Source organism: Pleurodeles waltl, chromosome 4_2 (genome assembly GCF_031143425.1).
Source record: "Pleurodeles waltl isolate 20211129_DDA chromosome 4_2, aPleWal1.hap1.20221129, whole genome shotgun sequence".
Classification (NCBI taxonomy): domain Eukaryota; kingdom Metazoa; phylum Chordata; class Amphibia; order Caudata; family Salamandridae; genus Pleurodeles; species Pleurodeles waltl.
The window spans coordinates 209,050,574-209,077,604 of NC_090443.1; the positions used below are offsets into that span (position 1 = coordinate 209,050,574).

Here is a 27,031-nt window from a genome sequence, read left to right on the forward strand (position 1 = left end):
TTACCTCCACCAAACTTGGACTGAAGGATCACTGGACTGTGGGAGTCACTTGGATAGAGTTCCAGTGTTCCAGGGACTGCGCTCGTCAGGATGAGAGGGGACCCAGATGACCGGTGATACAGTCTTTTGGTGCCTGCGTTAGCAGGGGGAAGATTCCATCGACCCACGGGAGATTTCTTCTTGGCTTCCAGTGCAGGGTGAAGGCAGACAGCCCCCAGAGCATGCACCACCAGGAAACAGTCGAGAAAGCTGGTAGGATGAGGCACTACAATGTTGCTGGTAGTTGTCTTGCTACTCTGTTGAGGTTTTGCAGGCGTCCTGGTGCAGTCAGCGGTCGATCTTTGGCAGAAGTCGAAGAGGGAGATGCAGAGGAACTCTGGAGAGCTCATGCATTCGTTATCTGATGAGAAACCCACAGGAGAGACCCTAAATAGCCCTAAGAGGAGAATTGGCCACCTAGTCAGGTAAGCACCTATCTGGAGGGGTCTCTGATGTCACCTGCTAGCACTGGCCACTCACAGGCCTCCATTGTGCCCTCCCACCTCTGGATTCAAGATGACAGAGGTCTGAGACACACTGGAGGAGCTCTGGGCACCACCCCTGGGGTGGTGATGGACAGGGGAGTGGTCACTCCCCTTTCCTTTGCCCAGTTTCACGCCAGAGCAGGGCTGGGGAATCTTTGAACCGGTGTAGACTGGCTTATGCAAGAGGGCACCATCTGTGCCCTTCAAAGCATTCCCAGAGGCCAGGAGAGGCTACTCCTCTCAGGCCCTTAACACCTATTTCCAAAGGGAGGGGGTGTAACACCCTCTCTCAGAGGAAATACTTTGTTCTGCCTTCCTGGGACTGGGCTGCCCAGACCCCAGGAGGGCAGAAGCCTGTCTGTGGGTTGGCAGCAGCGGTAGCTGCAGTGAAAACCCCAGAGAGCTGGTTTGGCAGTACCCGGGGTCCATGCTGGAGACCCGGGGATGCATGGGATTGGCAACCCAATACCAGATTTGGCATGGGGGGACAATTCCATGATCTTGGCCATGTTCGGAGTTACCATTGTAAAACTACATATAGGTATTGACCTATATGTAGTGTACGCGTGTAATGGTGTCCCCGCACCCACAAAGTCCGGGGAAATTGCCCTTAACTATGTGGGGGAACCTTGGCTAGTGCCAGGGCACCCTCACACTTAGTACCTTTGCACCTAACCTTCACTAGGTGAGGGTTAGACATACAGGTGACTTATAAGTTACTTAAGTGCAGTGTAAAATTGCTGTGAAATAACATGGACATTATTTCACTCAGGCTGCAGTGGCAGTCCTGTGTAAGGTTTTGTCTGAGCTCCCTATGGGTGGCAAAAGAAATGCTGCAGCCCATAGGGATCTCCTGGAACCCCAATACACTGGGTACCTATGTACCATATACTAGGGAATTATAAGGGTGTTCCAACGTGCCAATTAGAATTAGTAAAAATGGTCACTAGCCTGCAGTGACAGTTTTAAAGGCAGAGAGAGCATAAGCACTGAGGTTCTGATTAGCAGAGCTTCAGTGACACAGTTAGGCACCACACAGGGAACACATTCAGCCCACAAACTATGAGCACTAGGGTCCTGGCTAGCAGGATCCCAGTGAGACAGGCAAAAACAAACTGACACACAAGTAAAAATGGGAGTAACATCCCAGGCAAGGTGGTACTTTCCTACAGCGGGTAACTCCACTAGCTGGAGTGCCCTGGGGCAATATAACCCGAGGCTTGAGCCTTTGAGGCCCACCACCAGGTGTTACAGCTCCTGCACGGAGGAGGTGTGAAGCACCTCTACCCAGGATAGGCTTTGTTTCTGACCACAGAGAGCACAAAGGCTCTCACCCCATGTAGTCAGAAACTTGTCTGAAAGTGGCAGGCTGGCACAGAACGGTCAGTCCTGCACTAGCAGTTTGACTAATATACAGGGGCATCTATAAGATGCCATTGGGGTGCATTTTTAAATAAATGTCACACTGGCATCAGTGAGGGTTTCTTGTGCTGACAAGCTTGATACTAAACGTTCCAGTATTCAGTAAAGCCATTATGGAGCTGTGGAGCTCGTAATGACAAACTCCCAGCCCATATACTCAATATGGCTACACTGCACTTACAATGTCTAAGAACGGACTTAGACACTGTAGGGGCATATTGCTCATGCAGCTATGGCCTCACCTGTAGTACAGTGCACCCTGGCTTAGGGCTGTAAGGCCTGTTGGAGGGGTAACTCACATGTGCCACAGACAGTAGTTTGTGGGCATGGCACCCTGAGAGGGGTGTCATGTCCACTTTGCCTTTTCTCCCCACCAGCACACACAAGCTGCAAAGGCGGTGTGCATGTACTGGTGAAGGGTCCCTGAGGGTGGCATAATACATGCTGCAGTCCTTGGGGACCTTCCCTGGCCATAGGGCCCTTGGTACCAGGGGTACCTTTTACAAGGGACTTAACTGGGTGCCAAGATGTGCCAATTGTAGAAACAAGGGTACAGATTTTGGGAAAGAACACTGGTGCTGGGGCCTGGTTAGCCGGATCCCAGCACACTTTCAATCAAAGTTGGCATCAACATCAGGTAAAAAGGGGGGAGGTAACCATGCCAACAGTGGCACTTCCTACAGACTTGGTGTAGGAGGCTGGACTGGCTTGTAGTGAGTACCAAGGGGTACTTGCACCTTGCACCAGGCCCAGTTATCCCTTATTAGTGTATAGGGTGTCTAGCAGCTTAGGCTGATAGATAATGGTAGCTTAGCAGAGCAGCTTAGGCTGAACTAGGAGACGTGTGAAGCTACTACAGTACCACTTAGTGTCATATGCACAATATCATAAGAAAACACAATACACAGTTATACTAAAAATAAAGGTACTTTATTTTTATGACAATATGCCAAAGTATCTTAGAGTGTACCCTCAGTGAGAGGATAGGAAATATACACAAGATATATATACACAATAGCAAAAATATGCAGTATAGTCTTAGAAAACAGTGCAAACAATGTATAGTTACAATAGGATGCAATGGGGAAACATAGGGATAGGGGCAACACAAACCATATACTCCAGAAGTGGAATGCGAACCACGAATGGACCCCAAACCTATGTGACCTTGTAGAGGGTCGCTGGGACTATTAGAAAATAGTGAGAGTTAGAAAAATAACCCTCCCAAGACCCTGAAAAGTGAGTGCAAAGTGCACTAACGTTCCCCTAAGGACAAAATAGTCGTGTTAGAGGGAAAATGCAAGGAAAACACAAATCAGCAATGCAACAACGATGGATTCCTGACTGAGGGTACCTGTGGAACAAGGGGACCAAGTCCAAAAGTCACAAGCAACTCGGAGATGGGCAGATGCCCAAGAAATGCCAGCAGTTGGTGCAAAGAAGCTCTTACTAGGCTGAAGAACTGTGAATACTGCAGGAACGACAAGGGCTAGAGACTTCCCCTTTGGAGGATGGATCCCCCACGCCTTGGAGAGTCGTGCAGAAGTGTTTTCCCGCCGGATGGACGCCAACAAGCCTTGCTACACGCAAATCGTGCGTTTGGCGTTTTTGGACGCTGCTGGGGCCCAGGAGGGACCAGGAGGTCGCAAATTGCACCTGCAGAGAGAGGGGACGTCGAGCAAGACAAAGAGCCCTCACTGAAGCAGGTAGCACCCAGAGAAGTGCCAGAAACAGGCACTACGAGGATGCGTGAAACGGTGCTCGCCGAAGTTGCACAAAGGAGTCCCACGTCGCCGGAGACCAACTTAGAAAGTCGTGCAATGCAGGTTAGAGTGCCGTGGACCCAGGCTTGGCTGTGCACGAAGGATTTCCGCCGGAAGTGCACAGGGGCCGGAGTAGCTTGCAAAGTCGCGGTTCCCAGCAATGCAGCCCAGCGAGGTGAGGCAAGGACTTACCTCCACCAAACTTGGGCTGAAGAGTCACTGGACTGTGGGGGTAACTTGGACGGTGTCGCTGGATTCGAGGGACCTCGCTCGTCGTGCTGAGAGGAGACCCAAGGGACCGGTAATGCAGCTTTTTGGTGCCTGCGGTTGCAGGGGGAAGATTCCGTCGACCCACGGGAGATTTCTTCGGAGCTTCTGGTGCAGAGAGGAGGCAGACTACCCCCACAGCATGCACAAGCAGGAAAACAGTCGAGAAGGCGGCAGGATCAGCGTTACAGAGTTGCAGTAGTCGTCTTTGCTACTATGTTGCAGGTTTGCAGGCTTCCAGCGCGGTCAGCGGTCGATTCCTTATCAGAAGGTGAAGAGAGAGATGCAGAGGAACTCGGCTGAGCTCATGCATTCGTTATCTAAAGTTTCCCCAGAGACAGAGACCCTAAATAGCCAGAAAAGAGGGTTTGGCTACCTAGGAGAGAGGAAAGGCTACTAACACCTGAAGGAGCCTATCAGCAGGAGTCTCTGACGTCACCTGGTGGCACTGGTCACTCAGAGCAGTCCAGTGTGCCAGCAGCACCTCTGTTTCCAAGATGGCAGAGGTCTGGAGCACACTGGAGGAGCTCTGGACACCTCCCAGGGGAGGTGCAGGTCAGGGGAGTGGTCACTCCCCTTTCCTTTGTCCAGTTTCGCGCCAGAGCAGGGGCTAAGGGGTCCCTGAACCGGTGTAGACTGGCTTATGCAGAATTGGGCACATCTGTGCCCAACAAAGCATTTCCAGAGGCTGGGGGAGGCTACTCCTCCCCTGCCTTCACACCATTTTCCAAAGGGAGAGGGTGTCACACCCTCTCTCAGAGGAAGTTCTTTGTTCTGCCATCCTGGGCCAGGCCTGGCTGGACCCCAGGAGGGCAGCTGCCTGTCTGAGGGGTTGGCAGCAGCAGCAGCTGCAGTGAAACCCCAGGAAGGGCAGTCTGGCAGTACCAGGGTCTGTGCTACAGACCACTGGGATCATGGAATTGTGCCAACTATGCCAGGATGACATAGAGGGGGCAATTCCATGATCATAGACATGTTACATGGCCATATTCGGAGTTACCATTGTGAAGCTACATATAGGTAGTGACCTATATGTAGTGCACGCGTGTAATGGTGTCCCCGCACTCACAACGTTCAGGGAATTGGCTCTGAACAATGTGGGGGCACCTTGGCTAGTGCCAGGGTGCCCTCACACTAAGTAACTTTGCACCTAACCTTTACCAGGTAAAGGTTAGACATATAGGTGACTTATAAGTTACTTAAGTGCAGTGTAAAATGGCTGTGAAATAACGTGGACGTTATTTCACTCAGGCTGCAGTGGCAGGCCTGTGTAAGAATTGTCAGAGCTCCTATGGGTGGCAAAAGAAATGCTGCAGCCCATAGGGATCTCCTGGAACCCCAATACACTGGGTACCTATGTACCATATACTAGGGAATTATAAGGGTGTTCCAACGTGCCAATTAGAATTAGTAAAAATGGTCACTAGCCTGCAGTGACAGTTTTAAAGGCAGAGAGAGCATAAGCACTGAGGTTCTGATTAGCAGAGCTTCAGTGACACAGTTAGGCACCACACAGGGAACACATTCAGCCCACAAACTATGAGCACTAGGGTCCTGGCTAGCAGGATCCCAGTGAGACAGGCAAAAACAAACTGACACACAAGTAAAAATGGGAGTAACATCCCAGGCAAGGTGGTACTTTCCTACAGCGGGTAACTCCACTAGCTGGAGTGCCCTGGGGCAATATAACCCGAGGCTTGAGCCTTTGAGGCCCACCACCAGGTGTTACAGCTCCTGCACGGAGGAGGTGTGAAGCACCTCTACCCAGGATAGGCTTTGTTTCTGACCACAGAGAGCACAAAGGCTCTCACCCCATGTAGTCAGAAACTTGTCTGAAAGTGGCAGGCTGGCACAGAACGGTCAGTCCTGCACTAGCAGTTTGACTAATATACAGGGGCATCTATAAGATGCCATTGGGGTGCATTTTTAAATAAATGTCACACTGGCATCAGTGAGGGTTTCTTGTGCTGACAAGCTTGATACTAAACGTTCCAGTATTCAGTAAAGCCATTATGGAGCTGTGGAGCTCGTAATGACAAACTCCCAGCCCATATACTCAATATGGCTACACTGCACTTACAATGTCTAAGAACGGACTTAGACACTGTAGGGGCATATTGCTCATGCAGCTATGGCCTCACCTGTAGTACAGTGCACCCTGGCTTAGGGCTGTAAGGCCTGTTGGAGGGGTAACTCACATGTGCCACAGACAGTAGTTTGTGGGCATGGCACCCTGAGAGGGGTGTCCTGTCCACTTTGCCTTTTCTCCCCACCAGCACACACAAGCTGCAAAGGCGGTGTGCATGTACTGGTGAAGGGTCCCTGAGGGTGGCATAATACATGCTGCAGTCCTTGGGGACCTTCCCTGGCCATAGGGCCCTTGGTACCAGGGGTACCTTTTACAAGGGACTTAACTGGGTGCCAAGATGTGCCAATTGTAGAAACAAGGGTACAGATTTTGGGAAAGAACACTGGTGCTGGGGCCTGGTTAGCCGGATCCCAGCACACTTTCAATCAAAGTTGGCATCAACATCAGGTAAAAAGGGGGGAGGTAACCATGCCAACAGTGGCACTTCCTACAGACTTGGTGTAGGAGGCTGGACTGGCTTGTAGTGAGTACCAAGGGGTACTTGCACCTTGCACCAGGCCCAGTTATCCCTTATTAGTGTATAGGGTGTCTAGCAGCTTAGGCTGATAGATAATGGTAGCTTAGCAGAGCAGCTTAGGCTGAACTAGGAGACGTGTGAAGCTACTACAGTACCACTTAGTGTCATATGCACAATATCATAAGAAAACACAATACACAGTTATACTAAAAATAAAGGTACTTTATTTTTATGACAATATGCCAAAGTATCTTAGAGTGTACCCTCAGTGAGAGGATAGGAAATATACACAAGATATATATACACAATAGCAAAAATATGCAGTATAGTCTTAGAAAACAGTGCAAACAATGTATAGTTACAATAGGATGCAATGGGGAAACATAGGGATAGGGGCAACACAAACCATATACTCCAGAAGTGGAATGCGAACCACGAATGGACCCCAAACCTATGTGACCTTGTAGAGGGTCGCTGGGACTATTAGAAAATAGTGAGAGTTAGAAAAATAACCCTCCCCAAGACCCTGAAAAGTGAGTGCAAAGTGCACTAAAGTTCCCCTAAGGACAAAATAGTCGTGTTAGAGGGAAAATGCAAGGAAAACACAAATCAGCAATGCAACAACGATGGATTCCTGACTGAGGGCACCTGTGGAACAAGGGGACCAAGTCCAAAAGTCACAAGCAACTCGGAGATGGGCAGATGCCCAAGAAATGCCAGCGGTTGGTGCAAAGAAGCTCTTACTAGGCTGAAGAACTGTGAATACTGCAGGAACGACAAGGGCTAGAGACTTCCCCTTTGGAGGATGGATCCCCCACGCCTTGGAGAGTCGTGCAGAAGTGTTTTCCCGCCGGATGGACGCCAACAAGCCTTGCTACACGCAAATCGTGCGTTTGGCGTTTTTGGACGCTGCTGGGGCCCAGGAGGGACCAGGAGGTCGCAAATTGGACCTGCAGAGAGAGGGGACGTCGAGCAAGACAAAGAGCCCTCACTGAAGCAGGTAGCACCCGGAGAAGTGCCAGAAACAGGCACTACGAGGATGCGTGAAACGGTGCTCGCCGAAGTTGCACAAAGGAGTCCCACGTCGCCGGAGACCAACTTAGAAAGTCGTGCAATGCAGGTTAGAGTGCCGTGGACCCAGGCTTGGCTGTGCACGAAGGATTTCCGCCGGAAGTGCACAGGGGCCGGAGTAGCTTGCAAAGTCGCGGTTCCCAGCAATGCAGCCCAGCGAGGTGAGGCAAGGACTTACCTCCACCAAACTTGGGCTGAAGAGTCACTGGACTGTGGGGGTCACTTGGACGGTGTCGCTGGATTCGAGGGACCTCGCTCGTCGTGCTGAGAGGAGACCCAAGGGACCGGTAATGCAGCTTTTTGGTGCCTGCGGTTGCAGGGGGAAGATTCCGTCGACCCACGGGAGATTTCTTCGGAGCTTCTGGTGCAGAGAGGAGGCAGACTACCCCCACAGCATGCACAAGCAGGAAAACAGTCGAGAAGGCGGCAGGATCAGCGTTACAGAGTTGCAGTAGTCGTCTTTGCTACTATGTTGCAGGTTTGCAGGCTTCCAGCGCGGTCAGCGGTCGATTCCTTATCAGAAGGTGAAGAGAGAGATGCAGAGGAACTCGGCTGAGCTCATGCATTCGTTATCTAAAGTTTCCCCAGAGACAGAGACCCTAAATAGCCAGAAAAGAGGGTTTGGCTACCTAGGAGAGAGGAAAGGCTACTAACACCTGAAGGAGCCTATCAGCAGGAGTCTCTGACGTCACCTGGTGGCACTGGCCACTCAGAGCAGTCCAGTGTGCCAGCAGCACCTCTGTTTCCAAGATGGCAGAGGTCTGGAGCACACTGGAGGTGCAGGTCAGGGGAGTGGTCACTCCCCTTTCCTTTGTCCAGTTTCGCGCCAGAGCAGGGGCTAAGGGGTCCCTGAACCGGTGTAGACTGGCTTATGCAGAATTGGGCACATCTGTGCCCAACAAAGCATTTCCAGAGGCTGGGGGAGGCTACTCCTCCCCTGCCTTCACACCATTTTCCAAAGGGAGAGGGTGTCACACCCTCTCTCAGAGGAAGTTCTTTGTTCTGCCATCCTGGGCCAGGCCTGGCTGGACCCCAGGAGGGCAGCTGCCTGTCTGAGGGGTTGGCAGCAGCAGCAGCTGCAGTGAAACCCCAGGAAGGGCAGTCTGGCAGTACCAGGGTCTGTGCTACAGACCACTGGGATCATGGAATTGTGCCAACTATGCCAGGATGACATAGAGGGGGCAATTCCATGATCATAGACATGTTACATGGCCATATTCGGAGTTACCATTGTGAAGCTACATATAGGTAGTGACCTATATGTAGTGCACGCGTGTAATGGTGTCCCCGCACTCACAACGTTCAGGGAATTGGCTCTGAACAATGTGGGGGCACCTTGGCTAGTGCCAGGGTGCCCTCACACTAAGTAACTTTGCACCTAACCTTTACCAGGTAAAGGTTAGACATATAGGTGACTTATAAGTTACTTAAGTGCAGTGTAAAATGGCTGTGAAATAACGTGGACGTTATTTCACTCAGGCTGCAGTGGCAGGCCTGTGTAAGAATTGTCAGAGCTCCCTATGGGTGGCAAAAGAAATGCTGCAGCCCATAGGGATCTCCTGGAACCCCAATACCCTGGGTACCTCAGTACCATATACTAGGGAATTATAAGGGTGTTCCAGTAAGCCAATGTGAATTGGTAAAATTGGTCACTAGCCTGTTAGTGACAATTTAAAAGTAATGAGAGAGCATAACCACTGAGGTTCTGGTTAGCAGAGCCTCAGTGAGACAGTTAGGCACCACACAGGGAACATATACATGCACACCTATGAGCACTGGGGCCCTGTGTGACAGGGTCCCAGTGACACATACATATAGGCCACAAACCTATGAGCACTGGGGTCCTGACCAGCAGGATCCCAGTGACACATAACAAACATACTGAAAACATAGTGTTTTCACTATGAGCACTGAGGCCTGGCTATCAGGATCCCAGTGAGACAGTGAAAACAGTGACAACCACCCTGACATACACTCACAAACAGGCCAAAAGTGGGGGTAACAAGGCTAGAAAGAGGCTACCTTCTCACACAACCCCCCCCCAAACGAAGGACAATAAGGCTAACCTTGGCCAGTTGAGACTTTATTGTCTAAGTGGTGATAAGTAGAGGGTAGCTCTGCAATAGACTGGTTACTCCCTTTATCATCCACTATATGGTTACTTCCCTGTGGGGATGTAAACCACCCTGTTTGAAGTTTTTTAGCTAAGCAACAATGTGAAGATGTATTTTCAGAGTTTCTATCAGTAAGTTTTAGTTTAGAGCAGTGGGAATTGTCCACTGAACCTATTTGTAGTGATGGAAATGCCAGACAGGGATGCTGTCTCAGAAAAGCCATAGCTGGGCAAAAACTTTGTCCATCTGGCTGGAAGAGAGAACAGGGATGCTGTTTCTCTTGAGTTGGAGCAGGGCAGGGATGCTGTCCTATGAGCTCCACACTAGGGCAGGGATGCTGTCCTAAGTGTTGTGAGGTAGTGCAGGGTTTCTGCACTAAAGTTTCTCTGGGAGGGTTGGAGGGATGCTCCATGTTAACTAAAATGGTGCTGTTTTTCTCACCAATGTTAGTTATCCCACAGAGAGGTACTTCCACCTCAGGGAGTCCAGCTTTGCCAGCTGATGATTCCCTTGGAACAAGTGCCACCCCAGGAGAGGTTTCTCCCACCACAGGAATGGTATCCTGAATGGTAGGGTGGTTAGGTGATACTGTGATACCCTTTTTACCTGTTGATGGAGAGGGATCCTGAGTTTTCAGGCCTTCTCTCCTTTGCTTTTTCATTTCACTTGAAATGAGAGGGAACAATTCCTCAGGGATGCCCAGCATGGCTGCATGGGCATAAAACTCTACATCAGCCCAACCTGAGGCCTCTAGGTCATTACCTAAGAGACAGTCTACAGGTAAGCTAGGTGATACCACCACCTGCTTTGGGCCAGTAACTCCACCCCAACTAAACTGAATTATAGCTAAGGGAAGAAACTTAGTGGAGTTATGGACATCAATAATCTTATACTGTTGTCCAATGATGTGTTGTTCAGGAGGCACTAGGTTTTCAGTCACCAAAGTGAAACTGGCACCTGTGTCCCTGTAGGCCAAGGCCTCAACACCATTTATTGAAACTGTCTGCCTGTACTTATCCATTGTAAGGGGACAAGCAGCCAGTGTGGCAAGGCCAATGCCACTAGGTGTGACAGAAACTGTCTTGGGACTGATTACATCAGTTTCCACTATGGACCCATAAGTGAACCCAACTACACCCTTTGCTTGACTGTTGCCAGCAGTCCCACCACTAGTACCACTACTGCTAGGGGCACTAGAGCTTGATGTATTAGTGGTGGTAGGCTCAAGGGGTTTACCTGGACAGGACTTATCCCCTGGCCTATGGCCTCTATTTTTACACACAAAGCACCAAGGCTTTTTAATGTGTGCAGGTTGGGAAGAAGAGGAAGAATTTGTTTTATCCCCACCCTCTGAAGAGTGTTTAAGATTTGAAGTGGGATCTTTGGTTTTACCCTTATCCCCATGCTTATCTTGAGATTTTTCACCATCTTTCTTCTTATTGCCATCTTTGTCACCCCCTGTATGAACTTTTCTGTTCACCCTTGTTCTGACCCATTTGTCTGCCTTCTTTCCCAATTCTTGGGGAGAGGTCAGATCAGAGTCTACCAGGTACTGGTGCAACAAATCAGACACACAATTATTAAGTATATGCTCTCTCAGGATTGTGTTATACAGGCTTTCATAATCAGTAACTTTACTGCCATGTAACCACCCCTCCAAGGCCTTCACTGAATGGTCAATGAAATCAACCCAGTCTTGTGAAGACTCCTTTTTGGTCTCTCTGAACTTTATCCTGTACTGTTCAGTGGTTAAGCCATAACCATCCAGGAGTGCATTCTTAAGAACTTGGAAATTATTGGCATCATTTTCTTTTACATTAAGGAGCCTATCCCTACCTTTTCCACTAAATGATAGCCATAGGATAGCAGCCCACTGCTTTTGAGGGACATCCTGTACAGCACAGGCCCTCTCAAGTGCAGCAAACCACTTGTTAATGTCATCCCCCTCCTTATAAGGGGGAACTATCTTGTGCAGATTCCTGGAATCATGCTCTTTTGCAGGATGACTATGGGGAATACTGCTGCTGCCACCATGGGTATCTAAACCCAACTTCTGTCTTTCCTTCTCTAATTCTAAAGACTGTCTATCCAAATCCAGCTGTTGCTTCTTGAGCTTCAGTCTGGTTTGTTCCACTCTCAATCTATTGAGCTCCCTTTCTAACAATCTGTCATCAGGGTGGGTGGGAGGGACATTTCTAGATACAGAGGTATGATGGGAATGAACAGAAGGAGACCTGTCCCTTACAGAGGGCACCCTAACAGCTTGGCTACCAGTATAATGTGAGAGCACACCATTAGTATGGTGTGATTCAACCTCTGTACCAACTATGCTAGACTGTCTAGTAATGGGCAGGCTGAGAAGTTTCTTTCCTGAACCTTTTCCCGGGGGAGTCCCTGGATCAGATTGAGAACCATTAGCTACTTTTTCAACAGATTGGGCACTTATGGCCTTATCCTGTACTCTAAGCATGTTAATTAACAGTTCTAAGGATGGATTCTTCCCTACACTCAAACCTCTCTCTATGCAGAGACTCCTTGCTCCTTTCCAGCTAAGGTGATCATATGCAAGTTTGGACAGTTCAACAGTTTTTTCTGTGCCAGACATTTTTTAGAGAGAGTTAAAGTGATAGAAAAAGAGAAAAAAGTTTTCAGAACTTTTTGGAAAGACAGAAAAAAACTTTTTAAACTTTTAAGAACTTTTTGAAAGTTTTAGAAGTACTTTTCAGCACTTAGAAAAGAGTGAAAAGAGGAAATGCAAAACTTTTTGGCTATGTGTATATACACTGACCTTGTTTTGTATATTTTTCTCTTATGAAAAGTACAATGACAAGAGTGGTAAGTAGTCTCAAGCACTTATCCCACCGCTGCACAACCAATGTAGGAGGCTGGACTGGCTTGTAGTGAGTACCAAGGGGTACTTGCACCTTGCACCAGGCCCAGTTATCCCTTATTAGTGTATAGGGTGTCTAGCAGCTTAGGCTGATAGATAATGGTAGCTTAGCAGAGCAGCTTAGGCTGAACTAGGAGACGTGTGAAGCTACTACAGTACCACTTAGTGTCATATGCACAATATCATAAGAAAACACAATACACAGTTATACTAAAAATAAAGGTACTTTATTTTTATGACAATATGCCAAAGTATCTTAGAGTGTACCCTCAGTGAGAGGATAGGAAATATACACAAGATATATATACACAATAGCAAAAATATGCAGTATAGTCTTAGAAAACAGTGCAAACAATGTATAGTTACAATAGGATGCAATGGGGAAACATAGGGATAGGGGCAACACAAACCATATACTCCAGAAGTGGAATGCGAACCACGAATGGACCCCAAACCTATGTGACCTTGTAGAGGGTCGCTGGGACTATTAGAAAATAGTGAGAGTTAGAAAAATAACCCTCCCCAAGACCCTGAAAAGTGAGTGCAAAGTGCACTAAAGTTCCCCTAAGGACAAAATAGTCGTGTTAGAGGGAAAATGCAAGGAAAACACAAATCAGCAATGCAACAACGATGGATTCCTGACTGAGGGTACCTGTGGAACAAGGGGACCAAGTCCAAAAGTCACAAGCAACTCGGAGATGGGCAGATGCCCAAGAAATGCCAGCGGTTGGTGCAAAGAAGCTCTTACTAGGCTGAAGAACTGTGAATACTGCAGGAACGACAAGGGCTAGAGACTTCCCCTTTGGAGGATGGATCCCCCACGCCTTGGAGAGTCGTGCAGAAGTGTTTTCCCGCCGGATGGACGCCAACAAGCCTTGCTACACGCAAATCGTGCGTTTGGCGTTTTTGGACGCTGCTGGGGCCCAGGAGGGACCAGGAGGTCGCAAATTGGACCTGCAGAGAGAGGGGACGTCGAGCAAGACAAAGAGCCCTCACTGAAGCAGGTAGCACCCGGAGAAGTGCCAGAAACAGGCACTACGAGGATGCGTGAAACGGTGCTCGCCGAAGTTGCACAAAGGAGTCCCACGTCGCCGGAGACCAACTTAGAAAGTCGTGCAATGCAGGTTAGAGTGCCGTGGACCCAGGCTTGGCTGTGCACGAAGGATTTCCGCCGGAAGTGCACAGGGGCCGGAGTAGCTTGCAAAGTCGCGGTTCCCAGCAATGCAGCCCAGCGAGGTGAGGCAAGGACTTACCTCCACCAAACTTGGGCTGAAGAGTCACTGGACTGTGGGGGTCACTTGGACGGTGTCGCTGGATTCGAGGGACCTCGCTCGTCGTGCTGAGAGGAGACCCAAGGGACCGGTAATGCAGCTTTTTGGTGCCTGCGGTTGCAGGGGGAAGATTCCGTCGACCCACGGGAGATTTCTTCGGAGCTTCTGGTGCAGAGAGGAGGCAGACTACCCCCACAGCATGCACAAGCAGGAAAACAGTCGAGAAGACGGCAGGATCAGCGTTACAGAGTTGCAGTAGTCGTCTTTGCTACTATGTTGCAGGTTTGCAGGCTTCCAGCGCGGTCAGCGGTCGATTCCTTATCAGAAGGTGAAGAGAGAGATGCAGAGGAACTCGGCTGAGCTCATGCATTCGTTATCTAAAGTTTCCCCAGAGACAGAGACCCTAAATAGCCAGAAAAGAGGGTTTGGCTACCTAGGAGAGAGGAAAGGCTACTAACACCTGAAGGAGCCTATCAGCAGGAGTCTCTGACGTCACCTGGTGGCACTGGCCACTCAGAGCAGTCCAGTGTGCCAGCAGCACCTCTGTTTCCAAGATGGCAGAGGTCTGGAGCACACTGGAGGAGCTCTGGACACCTCCCAGGGGAGGTGCAGGTCAGGGGAGTGGTCACTCCCCTTTCCTTTGTCCAGTTTCGCGCCAGAGCAGGGGCTAAGGGGTCCCTGAACCGGTGTAGACTGGCTTATGCAGAATTGGGCACATCTGTGCCCAACAAAGCATTTCCAGAGGCTGGGGGAGGCTACTCCTCCCCTGCCTTCACACCATTTTCCAAAGGGAGAGGGTGTCACACCCTCTTTCAGAGGAAGTTCTTTGTTCTGCCATCCTGGGCCAGGCCTGGCTGGACCCCAGGAGGGCAGCTGCCTATCTGAGGGGTTGGCAGCAGCAGCAGCTGCAGTGAAACCCCAGGAAGGGCAGTCTGGCAGTACCAGGGTCTGTGCTACAGACCACTGGGATCATGGAATTGTGCCAACTATGCCAGGATGACATAGAGGGGGCAATTCCATGATCATAGACATGTTACATGGCCATATTCGGAGTTACCATTGTGAAGCTACATATAGGTAGTGACCTATATGTAGTGCACGCGTGTAATGGTGTCCCCGCACTCACAACGTTCAGGGAATTGGCTCTGAACAATGTGGGGGCACCTTGGCTAGTGCCAGGGTGCCCTCACACTAAGTAACTTTGCACCTAACCTTTACCAGGTAAAGGTTAGACATATAGGTGACTTATAAGTTACTTAAGTGCAGTGTAAAATGGCTGTGAAATAACGTGGACGTTATTTCACTCAGGCTGCAGTGGCAGGCCTGTGTAAGAATTGTCAGAGCTCCCTATGGGTGGCAAAAGAAATGCTGCAGCCCATAGGGATCTCCTGGAACCCCAATACCCTGGGTACCTCAGTACCATATACTAGGGAATTATAAGGGTGTTCCAGTAAGCCAATGTGAATTGGTAAAATTGGTCACTAGCCTGTTAGTGACAATTTAAAAGTAATGAGAGAGCATAACCACTGAGGTTCTGGTTAGCAGAGCCTCAGTGAGACAGTTAGGCACCACACAGGGAACATATACATGCACACCTATGAGCACTGGGGCCCTGTGTGACAGGGTCCCAGTGACACATACATATAGGCCACAAACCTATGAGCACTGGGGTCCTGACCAGCAGGATCCCAGTGACACATAACAAACATACTGAAAACATAGTGTTTTCACTATGAGCACTGAGGCCTGGCTATCAGGATCCCAGTGAGACAGTGAAAACAGTGACAACCACCCTGACATACACTCACAAACAGGCCAAAAGTGGGGGTAACAAGGCTAGAAAGAGGCTACCTTCTCACACTTGGCCACCAACCAACTGTTAAATTTATCGGCCCACCCCCTTCATTTGACAAAGGCCTGTTTGTTAGCCCTAGTGCCTTTCCATTTCAGAATCTTTTCAGTCCTGTACACCCCATTTGGATTGTGCGGGATCTTTTGTAACTCTTCGCTTTAAAAGACACCCAACACAGTTTCACAGTAGTAGTCCTTTATTCTGTAAATATATACACTGTCTTTAAGCTCTACATTCTCCAGTATAAATGTTTAATTGCTAAAAGTCTTCTGGCAGCCGTTCGTGAAGACCCCTTTCAACTTTGACACCTTAACATGATCACCTTCTTTTAAAAGAGGCTTCTTCACATCGGTGAGAAGGCTCTGTACACCATTCTCCACACCTCTAAGGAACTATGGGAGACATTTTGATGGTTCTGTGATAAGGAATGGGTTCTTACCTGTAACTCCAGTTCTCTCGTAGGGGTATTTCCATGATTGTCATAAGCACTGAATAGTTCCGCGCGCCTGCGGGGACCCTGGAGCACTGATCTGAAATGTATTTTTAAGTGCAGATACCAGCCCTTTTTAAAAAAGGCCTGTAAAAAACCACTTAAGAATAACAGTGTGCAGCCTATGAGAAGAGCTACACAGACCAAATTGTTGGAAAAAATCGATAGCTGTAGTGTAAATACATTTTCAAAATTAAATTTATTCCAGAAATGTAATAAAAAATACATTCTCAAACTTTATTTACACTTCCAAAAGAGAGTAAAACAATGCAGGGCAGTTTAGCCCATAGGCTGCCATTATACAGGATGTAAATAGAGCTGTGCCTTTAAGAAAAACAAAGTCTTCCTGTATCCCATCATGCACAGCAAAAGGCAGTTGCCTCAGTTCTTTTTTGGAGGCTTATAACCTGACAAGAAGTAACAAAACCATTTGTTGTAATACCAACATCGATATTACTATGCAACTTTTCCTATGTCAGCTCCACCGGGGAGGAGGGAGGGTTGCTTATGACTATCATGGAAATACCCCTACGAGAGAACTGGAGTTACAGGTAAGAAACCATTCCTTCTCTCGTAGGGGATTTCCATGTATAGTCATAAGCACTGAATAGACTAGCAAGCCCATCCCCATAACCGCGGTGGAGTAGACAGAATAATACTGAAAACAAGAATCATGCATATAGATTCTTGAGCGAGGCCTGTCCAACCTGCGCATCTGCCCTAGCATCTGTATCAAGGCAGTAATGCTGTGTAAAGGTATGGACCAATTTCCAAGTGGCCGCCTTGCATATCTCTGCCAAAGGGATATTTCTCATTAAGGCCGCAGTAGCTGCCTTCCCTTTAGTAGAATGGGCTTTTGGCCTGCCATCAAGAGATTTATTCGCTAACTGATGACACAACACTATATATGAAACAATCCATCTGGATAAAGATTGTTTAGACGTGCCCAACCCTGTTCTAACTGGGCCATAGTTAACAAAGAGCTGCTGTGATTTACGCAAGCATTTTGTCCTGTCCAAGTAAAACTTCAAAACCCTCTTTACGTCCAGAGAATGCAGGGTTCTCTCGGCAGGGGTAGTTGGATTTGGAAAGAAAGTTGGCAATGAAATGGTTTGATTCACATGAAAGTCTGAAACGACTTTTGGCAAAAAATTTGGATGCGTCCTCATCACTACTTTCGCAGAATGAAAAACCGTGTAGGGTTATTGAGCGCAAAGGGCCTGGATCTCACTGACCCTACGCGCTGATGTGACTGCAACCAGAAAAGCAGTCTTCCACGTAAGATGCTGGAGTGATGCTTTATGTATTGGCTCAAACGGAGGCAGCATCAGACGCGAGAGGACAATATTCAGTTCCCATGGAGGAGATGGTCTCCTAATGGGAGGGAAGACCTTTTTCAAGCCCTCCAGGAAGTCCTTGATAATTGGAATCCTAAAGAAGGAGGGTTGAGAGGGGTTCTTTCTTTATGCCGTTAGAGCCGCTAGGTGTACTTTTATTGATGACAATTGTAATCCAGATTTTGCCAAACTTAACAAGTATGGCAGGATAGTTTCCTCTCCGCAGGATATTGGGTCAATGTTGTTGTCCAAGCACCACACACAGAATCTTTTCCACTTGCATGCATAAGCTGACCTTGTGGAAGGGCGCTTTGCTTCCCTTAGGATTTCCATGCAGTCCTGAGGTAGGTTCAAGTGTCCATATTGCACTAACTCAGGAGCCATGCTGCCAAACTCAACAATGAGAGGTTGGGATGAGATATCTGCCCTCGGAACTTCGTGAGAAGGTCCGGGCGATGAGGCAGCCTGATGTGTGGTTTGAGTGACCGGTGAAGGGGTCTGGAAACCACCATTGGCGTGGCCATTCTGGGGCAATTTGAATCATCTTGGTTTGAGCATTGGAGAGTTTCTGGAGGACTGCCGGTATCAGGGGAAGCGGTGGGAAGGCGTAAAGAAATGCTCCTGACCAGCTTATCCACAGGGCATTCCCCAGCGTCCCTGGATGGTAATATCTGGAGGCAAAGTTTTGTCATTTTTTGTTTTCTGGGGTTGCGAATAGATCTATAGAGGGGGTACCCCATATTGCAAAAATGGAACGGACGTCGTCGTCGTGTAATACCCATTCGTGGTTCTCGTCCATTACGCAGCTGAGGGCATCCGCCTGAACATTTTGTATGCCCGGAAGGTGAGTTGCCACTAACGACATGTTCCTGGCTAGAAGCCAATGCCAGATTGTTTGAGCCTCTCTCGGTAATATCCTGGACCTGGTGCTTCCTTGTTTGTTTACGTAATACATGGTGGCTACGTTGTCCGTCTGGAGGAGGAGAGTTTCCGTCTTCAGAGACGGTAGGAAGGCCTTGAGCGCAAGATGGACTGCGCAAAGTTCCAAGAGGTTAATATGATACAGGCTCTCTCTCTGTGACCCCTTGCCTTGGACTCGAAGGTGACCCATATGCGCTCCCCATCCGAGCAGCGATGCATCTGTTACGATCGTTTGAGCTGGAGGCTGTTGTTGGAAAGGAATCCCCACCAAGAGATTGTTGGGTGAACACCACCACTTGAGGGATTGCAAGGCGTGGGGAGAAAGAAGGACTCTGCTCTCCCAATCGTCCATCAGTTGGCACCATTGATCCTCCAGGCACTCCTGTAAGGGTCTCATATGGAGGCGAGCATTGGGAACGAGGTGGATGCAAGACACCATCGAGCCCAGTAGAGAGGATATTGCCCTTGCAGTGGTCTGTGGTGTTCTCTCGAGCTGCTGGCATTTTTGGAGAATCGATAACCGTTGTTCCTCCGAAGGAAACACCTTTCCTTGATTGGTATCTATAATGGCCCCTAAGTAATGCAGCCTCTGAACAGGTGTTGCTGTGGATTTGAGAAGATTGACTTGAAGACCCAGGCTCTGGAGAAGCTGCTGAGACCAGTTAAAATGTTGTTGAGCCTCTAGATAGGTGGAGGCCTTTATGAGCCAATCGTCTAGATGGGGGTAGACGAATATTCAATGCTTCCTCAAATGGGCGGCCACCACCGCCATGCATTTGGAAAAGGTTCTCAGTGCTGATTTGAGGCCGAAGGGTAGAACCGCAAATTGGTAATGACTTTTGCCGACGATGAACCTTAGAAATTTTCGATGTTTCTTGCTCACCGGAATGTGAAAATAAGCGCCGCGAAGGTCTATCGCGCAGAGCCAGTCGCCCTGACGAAGTTGAGGGTAAATTTGGTGCAAGGATAGCATCCTGAATTTTTCTCTGCGAATCCACTTGTTTGCCATCCTTAGGTCTAGAATGGGACGAAACACTTCTTTGTCCTTCTTTGGAACCAGAAAATACCTCAAGTAAATCCCCTTTCCGCGTTGGTTAATCGGGACGGGCTCTATTGCTCTTTTTTGTAATAGGGTTGCTACTTCTAATTGAAGAGCTTCGAGGTGGTGGCTGACTGGTTTGGGTGGAACAGATGGAGGAGGACTGATGAATCTGAGAGCGTAACCATTCCGCACAATATTCAATACCCAGGCGTCTGATGTGATGCATAGCCACTCGTCCAGATGATTTGAGATACTTCCCCCTACCGGAGTGGGTAACGGAGGAGGGGGAAGCGAAGATTCAGGGCTTAGACGCGGGAGCCTGGCGAGTTGTCTGGGTTTGCGGTGTGAAACGACCCCTTGTCGACTTTCGCTGTGTCGAGAAGGTTCTTTGATGCTGCTGTTGCTGCTGGGGTCGTGAAGCCATCCACTGTGGCGTCTGATACCTGTGAGTGAACAGCCTTCGTTGGTAGAGACGGAATACTTTTCGCTGTTCCCAGGGACGTTCGATGCCTACCGCTTTTAAAGTGTCTAGCTCAGATTTCATTCTCGACATCTCGTCATCTGCATGAGAGCCAAACAAGGTGGAGCCTGAGAATGGTAAATTTTGAATTCTCTGCTGTGCCTCTGGTTTGAGAGATGTCAAGCGCAACCAAGCGTGTCGTCTTAAGGCTACTCCATGAGCGTAGTTATGTGCCGAAAGCACCGAAGAGTCAGCAGCAGCACTTATCACCTGGTTGGAGACCATGGCACCTTCACCCACGATCTCCAAGAAATCTTCTCTTTTGTCTTTTGGGTAGATGCTCCGCAAACCGTAGCATAGAGTCCCAAAGAGCACGATCATATCTACCTAATAAAGCAGTAGCACTGGCTGCTTTCATTGTAATGGCTGCGGTAGAGCATACTTTGCGGCCTGCGGCATCAATCTTTCTGCTCTCCTTATCCGGAGGCGAGGAGGAAGACGGAGATGTAGATTGTAACTTCTTTGCCGCTACTATAACCACTGAGTCCGGCACTGGGTCTGACCTTAGGAATAGAGGGTCTTGCTCCGGTGGGCGATACTTTTTTATAAGCCTGGAAGGAGCAGTCTTTGTTGTGGCGGTGTCAGAAAAATATCCATTGCCGGTTCAAGAAGACCCGGGACCAGTGGAAGTAAAGGTCTTGAGGATGTTCTCTGGTGTAAAGTCTAGAAAATCACTGAGGTCGTTGGAGTGTGTACCGCCAGCGGGAAGTTTAGTTTGGTAGCCCCACGTACTAGGACCTCTTGGAAGGTGTTCACGTCATCTATGGGTGACACTCTCGGAGATGGTGAGTCCGACAGAGTTGGAGAGTAATCCCGTGTGGAAGAAGAAGAATGTCTATGACGTGAATGTGAAGATCTTTGAACTGATTCATGTCGATGGTGTCGAGAGGAAGAAGAGCGTCTCGAGGAAAGCCGGGAATGTCTTGTGTATTCCGCTGGAGTCACCGGAACGGACTCTGAGGGAGGAGCCGGAGGAGGAGCTGTAGGTACCACAGGTGTCTGCAGCAAAGGTGACTGCTGAGGAGACGGCTGAGGAGAAGTTGGAAGAAGAATGAGCGAGGCCGAGGATTCCGAAGTGGTATAAACCCTTCTAGACCTCTTTGACTGTCTCCTCGACGTCGACACACTCCTCGACGTTGGAGTACGGTGACGGCGGGTGCCTCTCGACGTTGATTCGCCTTGTCGCTGAGATCCTCTCGACGGTGACCTTCCTCTCGACGGTGACCTTCCTCGACGTCGGTGGGATGACAGCGACCGTCTTCGCCGGCGAGCACTTTCTCTAGACGTCGATCGTCATCGTCGCGTCGACCCGGACCAAGACCTTCTTGACGGCGAGCGTCCACGCCGTATCGCTGGCGAAACGGCTGTCGACGTCGAGCAATGCCTCTTTCTCGGCGGTGAGCCGGTCCTCGACGGCGAACATGTTGGCGCCGTTCCCGGTCTCGACGTCGAGAGAACTATGTTGTTTATGAGCAGGTCTGGCAGATGTTTCCGAGGAAACAGGGGGAGCCCTGGTAGAAGACTGACCTTTTCCTCGCTCTGTGGCAGATTGACCACTTCTGCTCCTGTCCTCTCTGGCCTGAAGTCGAATTTTCTCCCTATCGTGAACAGTTCTTCTGGAGAAAGTTCTACAGATGTCACAGGAGTCAGGTTTGTGACTGGATGGTAGGCAAATTATACAGACCTGGTGTGGGTCTGTTTTAGCCTTTTTTCTGCCACAAGAAGGACATTTATCAAAAAGTGAAGGCATTCTAAAATAGAAAAACCTTAAATTTCTGTCAGAACTTGACAGGAAATGCTAGCAAATGTTCACGCAAGATAAAAGATGTCGAGTGAAATTGAAATTCAAAAGATTTTAATTGAATTTTCTGCCAAGAAAGCTTTGTGAGGTAGAGCTCAATGCTTCAGGGTCCTGTCAGAAGGAGCCGGAAAAAAGAACTGAGGCAACTGCCTTTTGCTGTGCATGATGGGATACAGGAAGACTTTGTTTTTCTTAAAGGCACAGCTCTATTTACATCCTGTATAATGGCAGCCTATGGGCTACACTGCCCTGCATTGTTTTACTCTCTTTTGGAAGTGTAAATAAAGTTTGAGAATGTATTTTTTATTACATTTCTGGAATAAATGTAATTTTGAAAATGTATTTACACTACAGCTATCGTTTTTTTCCAACAATTTGGTCTGTGTAGCTCTTCTCATAGGCTACACACTGTTATTCTTAAGTGGTTTTTTACAGGCCTTTTTTAAAAAGGGCTGGTATCTGCACTTAAAAATACATTTCAGATCAGTGCTCCGGGGTCCCCGCAGGCGCGCAGAACTATTCAGTGCTTATGACTATACATGGAAATCCCTAACGAGAGAACTGGTGTTATAAACATTATAAATGCCAGCATAACGTCCACATGATGGTATGTGTTGTAAGCTGTGAATTATCTCCACATATCAGATTTTAGCGTTCTGTTAAAACGCTCTATTACAGCCGCTTTTACCTCCATGTGCATGAAAAATGCTGAACTGCGTGCTGTTTTAATAATTTCTGAAACACCCAGCATCTGTTTGCAGTTTTTGAGGGGTTCGCCCTTTCCTGAAGATGGCTTTAGAAGCCATGGTGCTGCTCGTCCCAGTTTTAGCTCTTAGCGCTTCTGCAAAGGCGTACTTGGACAATACATCTATAGCTGTTAATACATTTGGAGCTCCGTTATTATACTTGGCTAGATCTTAAAGACTGATTATATCCGCCTGCCATTTACAATTTACCTGCGCTGGTCGGTCTCCTCTTAAAACGCTTCCTGACTGGCTTTTTGAGTAAATTCCCAAGATAACCATTTCTTCACCTGGGCTTTTTTTTAAAAGCTCATTTTCAACTAGAGCCCTTTTAAACAGTGTTTCGGCGCTTCTGACCCCTCTTGTATCATAAAAAATCTTCATTAAACTGCCAACAGATGTGTTTGTCAGCCTCGGCATCCCATGAAATTAAAGACAACGGTTTTTTGTAAGGTCATTTTGTTAAAAATAAGGAATGTTAGCAACACATAAACAGGGCAAACTTTACAGTTTCATAGTACATAGTTTGTCGATGTTGATGGCAAGCTGGCAGCCTTTCACTACATATACATAATATGACACACTCTGCATGTATTACTAGGGGGCTGCAGATAATTTGTTGCTGCGTCACAAGTCTAGAAATTTTTACAGCTATAAAGTCTACAGCTCCAGATAGGACTTCACGTATGCCACTCCTCTAACTTTGTACACTCAGGATACGGACTGCATTCAAAAGATCGTACAATTCTCTGTTCTACAATACAAAACCTTTATTTCTGTAATCATCTTTTGTCAAACATTCCAAGGTGATATATAAGCTCATCATCGGTGATAGTGTTAACTCCCGCACTTGTTGTTTTGACAAGGTCAGTATGTGTCCATTGTAGGCAGCCACTCGTTGATACACTAAGCTTCAGCTAGCGGAGAGTTGCAGGTTGCATTTCAGCTATTCTTTCTTTAAGCAACACCTACATCAATCTGGCAATACATATGTATCCTGGACATAACTCAGAATCAGCACATGCACTGATATTCTGATGCTTATCCTAAAAGTAAGTAAGGATATAATGTTAATGAATATATTAATGACACGCTACCCTTGGGACTCATCTTTTTTATAACAGTTTTCGGGGGGCTAAAGAGCTGACTTATTGGCTATTTTTAAAATAAATATCACACATATGCCTTTCTACAGCCCTTTCTGCCATCCTAACAAAATCCATACACAAGCCTTGCATACGATCGAGCTCCGCTTGCAAACACATCGGATCTCTTTTAGAGTGTGGTTGACAAGTACATAATCATATTGGGGTGGACCTTTTTCTTTACCTCTGACAAACCATATGACAATCTACATTTTATACCCGTGTAGCAAGCTACATACACATGTAGGAGGCGTATAGACACTTTTGAGCCTCCTGCTGTGGATCATTAATTTTATGGCAGTAAAGGAAAATGTAAAAGTGACATTTGAGACAAGCGTTCACAACAATCGCAGCAAAACCTTTAACAGGCCATAGGTAATTGTAGGGTATACCTGGGGCTTCCGTTTCAAAATCTGTAATATTGTATACAACCACATTTCTCACAAGGCTCCTTGTTTTGGATTGTGAAACTTTCAGTCTATTTTGAACAGCATCAGTAGTAAAAATGTACGGCATTAACTGCTGGCTGCATCCACTCTACCAAAAGGCTTTTAGCTGATGCTCTCTACGGTTCAAAAAAGAAAGATAGAAAAACTATTCGTTTAATTTTTTATAAATATAGCCATACATACAGTGTAAGTCAGTTTCTATAATGATCTTTACTAACTGTGTCATTTTCAACTGACTCGGAAATCTTGAGTAGCTGAGGTCCATCGAGGCATAACCGGCGTCAGAGTTTGGGCGAGGCTGATGTAGGACGACAGCCTCTGGAGCCAGATGTACGACGACAGCCTTTGAAGCCGGTTCCACAAGAAAACCCATATCTTCATAGATGAGTGAGTTAGGAGCTGTTATAGATTCTTCCCCATCCTCTATTTCAATTACACTGCTTTCAGCCCTTGTTTCAGTACTTAAGGCTTCACTGCTGCTGGAGCCCTTAATAGGGGACATCAATCGCAGCAAATCCTTGAGGCTGAACGATTCAAACCGGGGGCAGAGCTCCTTGTCAAACCAGTGACATCCCAACCACCCTCTTTAAGACTGCTTTGCTGTGCGGGTTGCTCCACCTCTGGTGTCAGGCTACAATAATATCTATCTATAGTGTTCAAAACAGCATTGGAGGACATCTTTTTGGTGAGGTGGTTATATCTGTTCATAGCGACCAAACAATCTCTTCCTGGAGGGGGGTTACAGGGTTTGGCATAGGCTGCTTAGGAGACTCCTTATATGTATTCTACGCATCAAAAAAAGGAGGCGTCCTCTTCCACAGCACTACATGGTCCCATGACCTCTAGGGGCTCTGGTTTTCTGGGGTTTGTCGCATAGCCCTAAACATGTGTATGGGCCATAAACACGTGACTAGGGTGATATCACAACACACGTGACCCAAAACAGTCATGTGCTCCCACAGGTGGGATGTCAGTTCCGGGTACGGCCCCTGAGGGCCCGGAACTCCTGGTAATGGAAGTGAAGTCACTTCCGGGGCAGGACAACTGTCACTTTTTGCATGATGGCAAAAGGTATCCCATTATTCAACGTATGACAACACATTTCAGAAAAAAACATTTACACATTTTCAGTACTTCCCTCCACAACGTTTATAGCTCAGGAACAGGAGGAGTACTCCTTGTTCACCTACTCGAATATACCATGCAGTTTAAACCTTAATGCCAAGAAAGGATTGTAGAGTAGGTAAAAGGAAACCCACACTACGAATTAAACAACTGGGATAATAAGTTTCAGATGTGACTAATGCACCGAAGCGCTTGATGCCTTTCTACTTAGAAAATGCAATGTCCATGGTTTCAAATTTGTTTCTGTATACTTTGTAAATATACATCACCTTATTCAGGAAGTTTACAACCTTGCCCTTGACTTCTTCTGAACAAAGACTCTGAGGAACAACATCTTCATGTCTTGTCTCCTATCAAAACGATTATAGAAAAGTAAGAAATATTGGAACACTGTGTTTCACTACTAGCAAACAATCTGATAGTTCTTAAAAATACTTATCATTTTCAACCAGCAGACCTAATTTTAGAAATTGATCTCAGTCGATTAAGGCATCAACCGAAAGCAAAAGGAAGGAAGAGCTACTCCCAGAAAGAAACAAAGCACTTTAATGTAACACCTGTTTTGCAACTTGGGCTTTTCTAGATTCACTTACTGTGCATTATTCTGCCATCTAGTGGCTTCCTCCGGAAGATTACCTACACTCTTTTTTTCTCCTCTGTTGGCATCAAACAGAGAAAGAGTTGCATCGACCACTTACGACACTGAGCATAAGCGCACAATGCTCTATAACATCGTCCTCATTAGATTTTTTTCTCATATTCTGAAACGATTTCCTGTGAAAACTCACTGTTTTAACCGGTGAGGCAGGTGGTTCACTGGTGAATCCATAAGCGCTAAAAGCAGGAAACCCATTGTTACAGGTAACTTGTTTCTTCTGCAGGGAGGGTATCTTCTACATTTACATGCTGAACGTCATCTTCGTAGCAGTTTTAATCAGCTGAAGAGGTTGGCAATGAAAGACGTGAGTTTGCAAACAATACCTTGAAACCATCTGGCCCTCTTGTGACGCCTCCTTCGTTTGCCCATCCACACAATCATTTTTAGTGCATGTGTGCACTGAGTTCTAAATTGTTCCAAAACCGGTGTCGTTAATAGAAAGAAAACAAGTTACTTATTTGTAACTAAAGTTATCCAGTATTGGTATCTTTCATAAATTCACATGCTTGAATCATCCCCGTCGTCGAAGTGGGAGTCCCATGGTACATAAAATACCAATAATTAACAAATAAACCTTTTTTGCCATAGGCTACAATGGAAACAGTAATTGCTTATATAGCCTATCAATGTCCTTTTGTGAAAGGACCCACACCTGCCTGCTGACCAATCAGGCACCAGCACCCTCTAGAACGCTCTCCAGAGAAGCTCCTTCCCTCAGATTTTCCAGCACGAGAGTGAAAGATTATAACCTGAGAGGAAATGCGAGCGTCAAAGGGGAGGGTGGTGGGTTGCATGTGAATTTATGAAAGATACCAATACTGGATAACTGTAGTTACAGGTAAGTAACTTGTTTTCTTATCCAGTATTAGATCTTTCATAAATTCACATGCTTGAATCTGAATAGTCAGCAGTACTGTTGATAAACATTATACCCGCAGTGGATGGAGGGTGCGAGCATGAAAATCCTTTATACCCAATATAAATAGTTAGCTCATAAATCATGCATTATGAACTTCAGAG

At 47.5% G+C, this 27,031-nt stretch overlaps 1 protein-coding gene across 2 annotated transcripts in view; it reads right to left on the bottom strand.

The window, feature by feature from the left end:
- The window catches only part of FIRRM (FIGNL1 interacting regulator of recombination and mitosis), a 1,527,986-nt gene that overhangs the window by 95,067 nt on the left and 1,405,888 nt on the right, over positions 1-27,031 (bottom strand). For both annotated transcript variants that reach the window (XM_069231089.1, XM_069231088.1), the window contains one exon: positions 25,623-25,703. In XM_069231089.1, the coding sequence (XP_069087190.1) occupies positions 25,623-25,703 (81 nt within the window). The remainder of the gene's footprint in view (positions 1-25,622; positions 25,704-27,031) is intronic.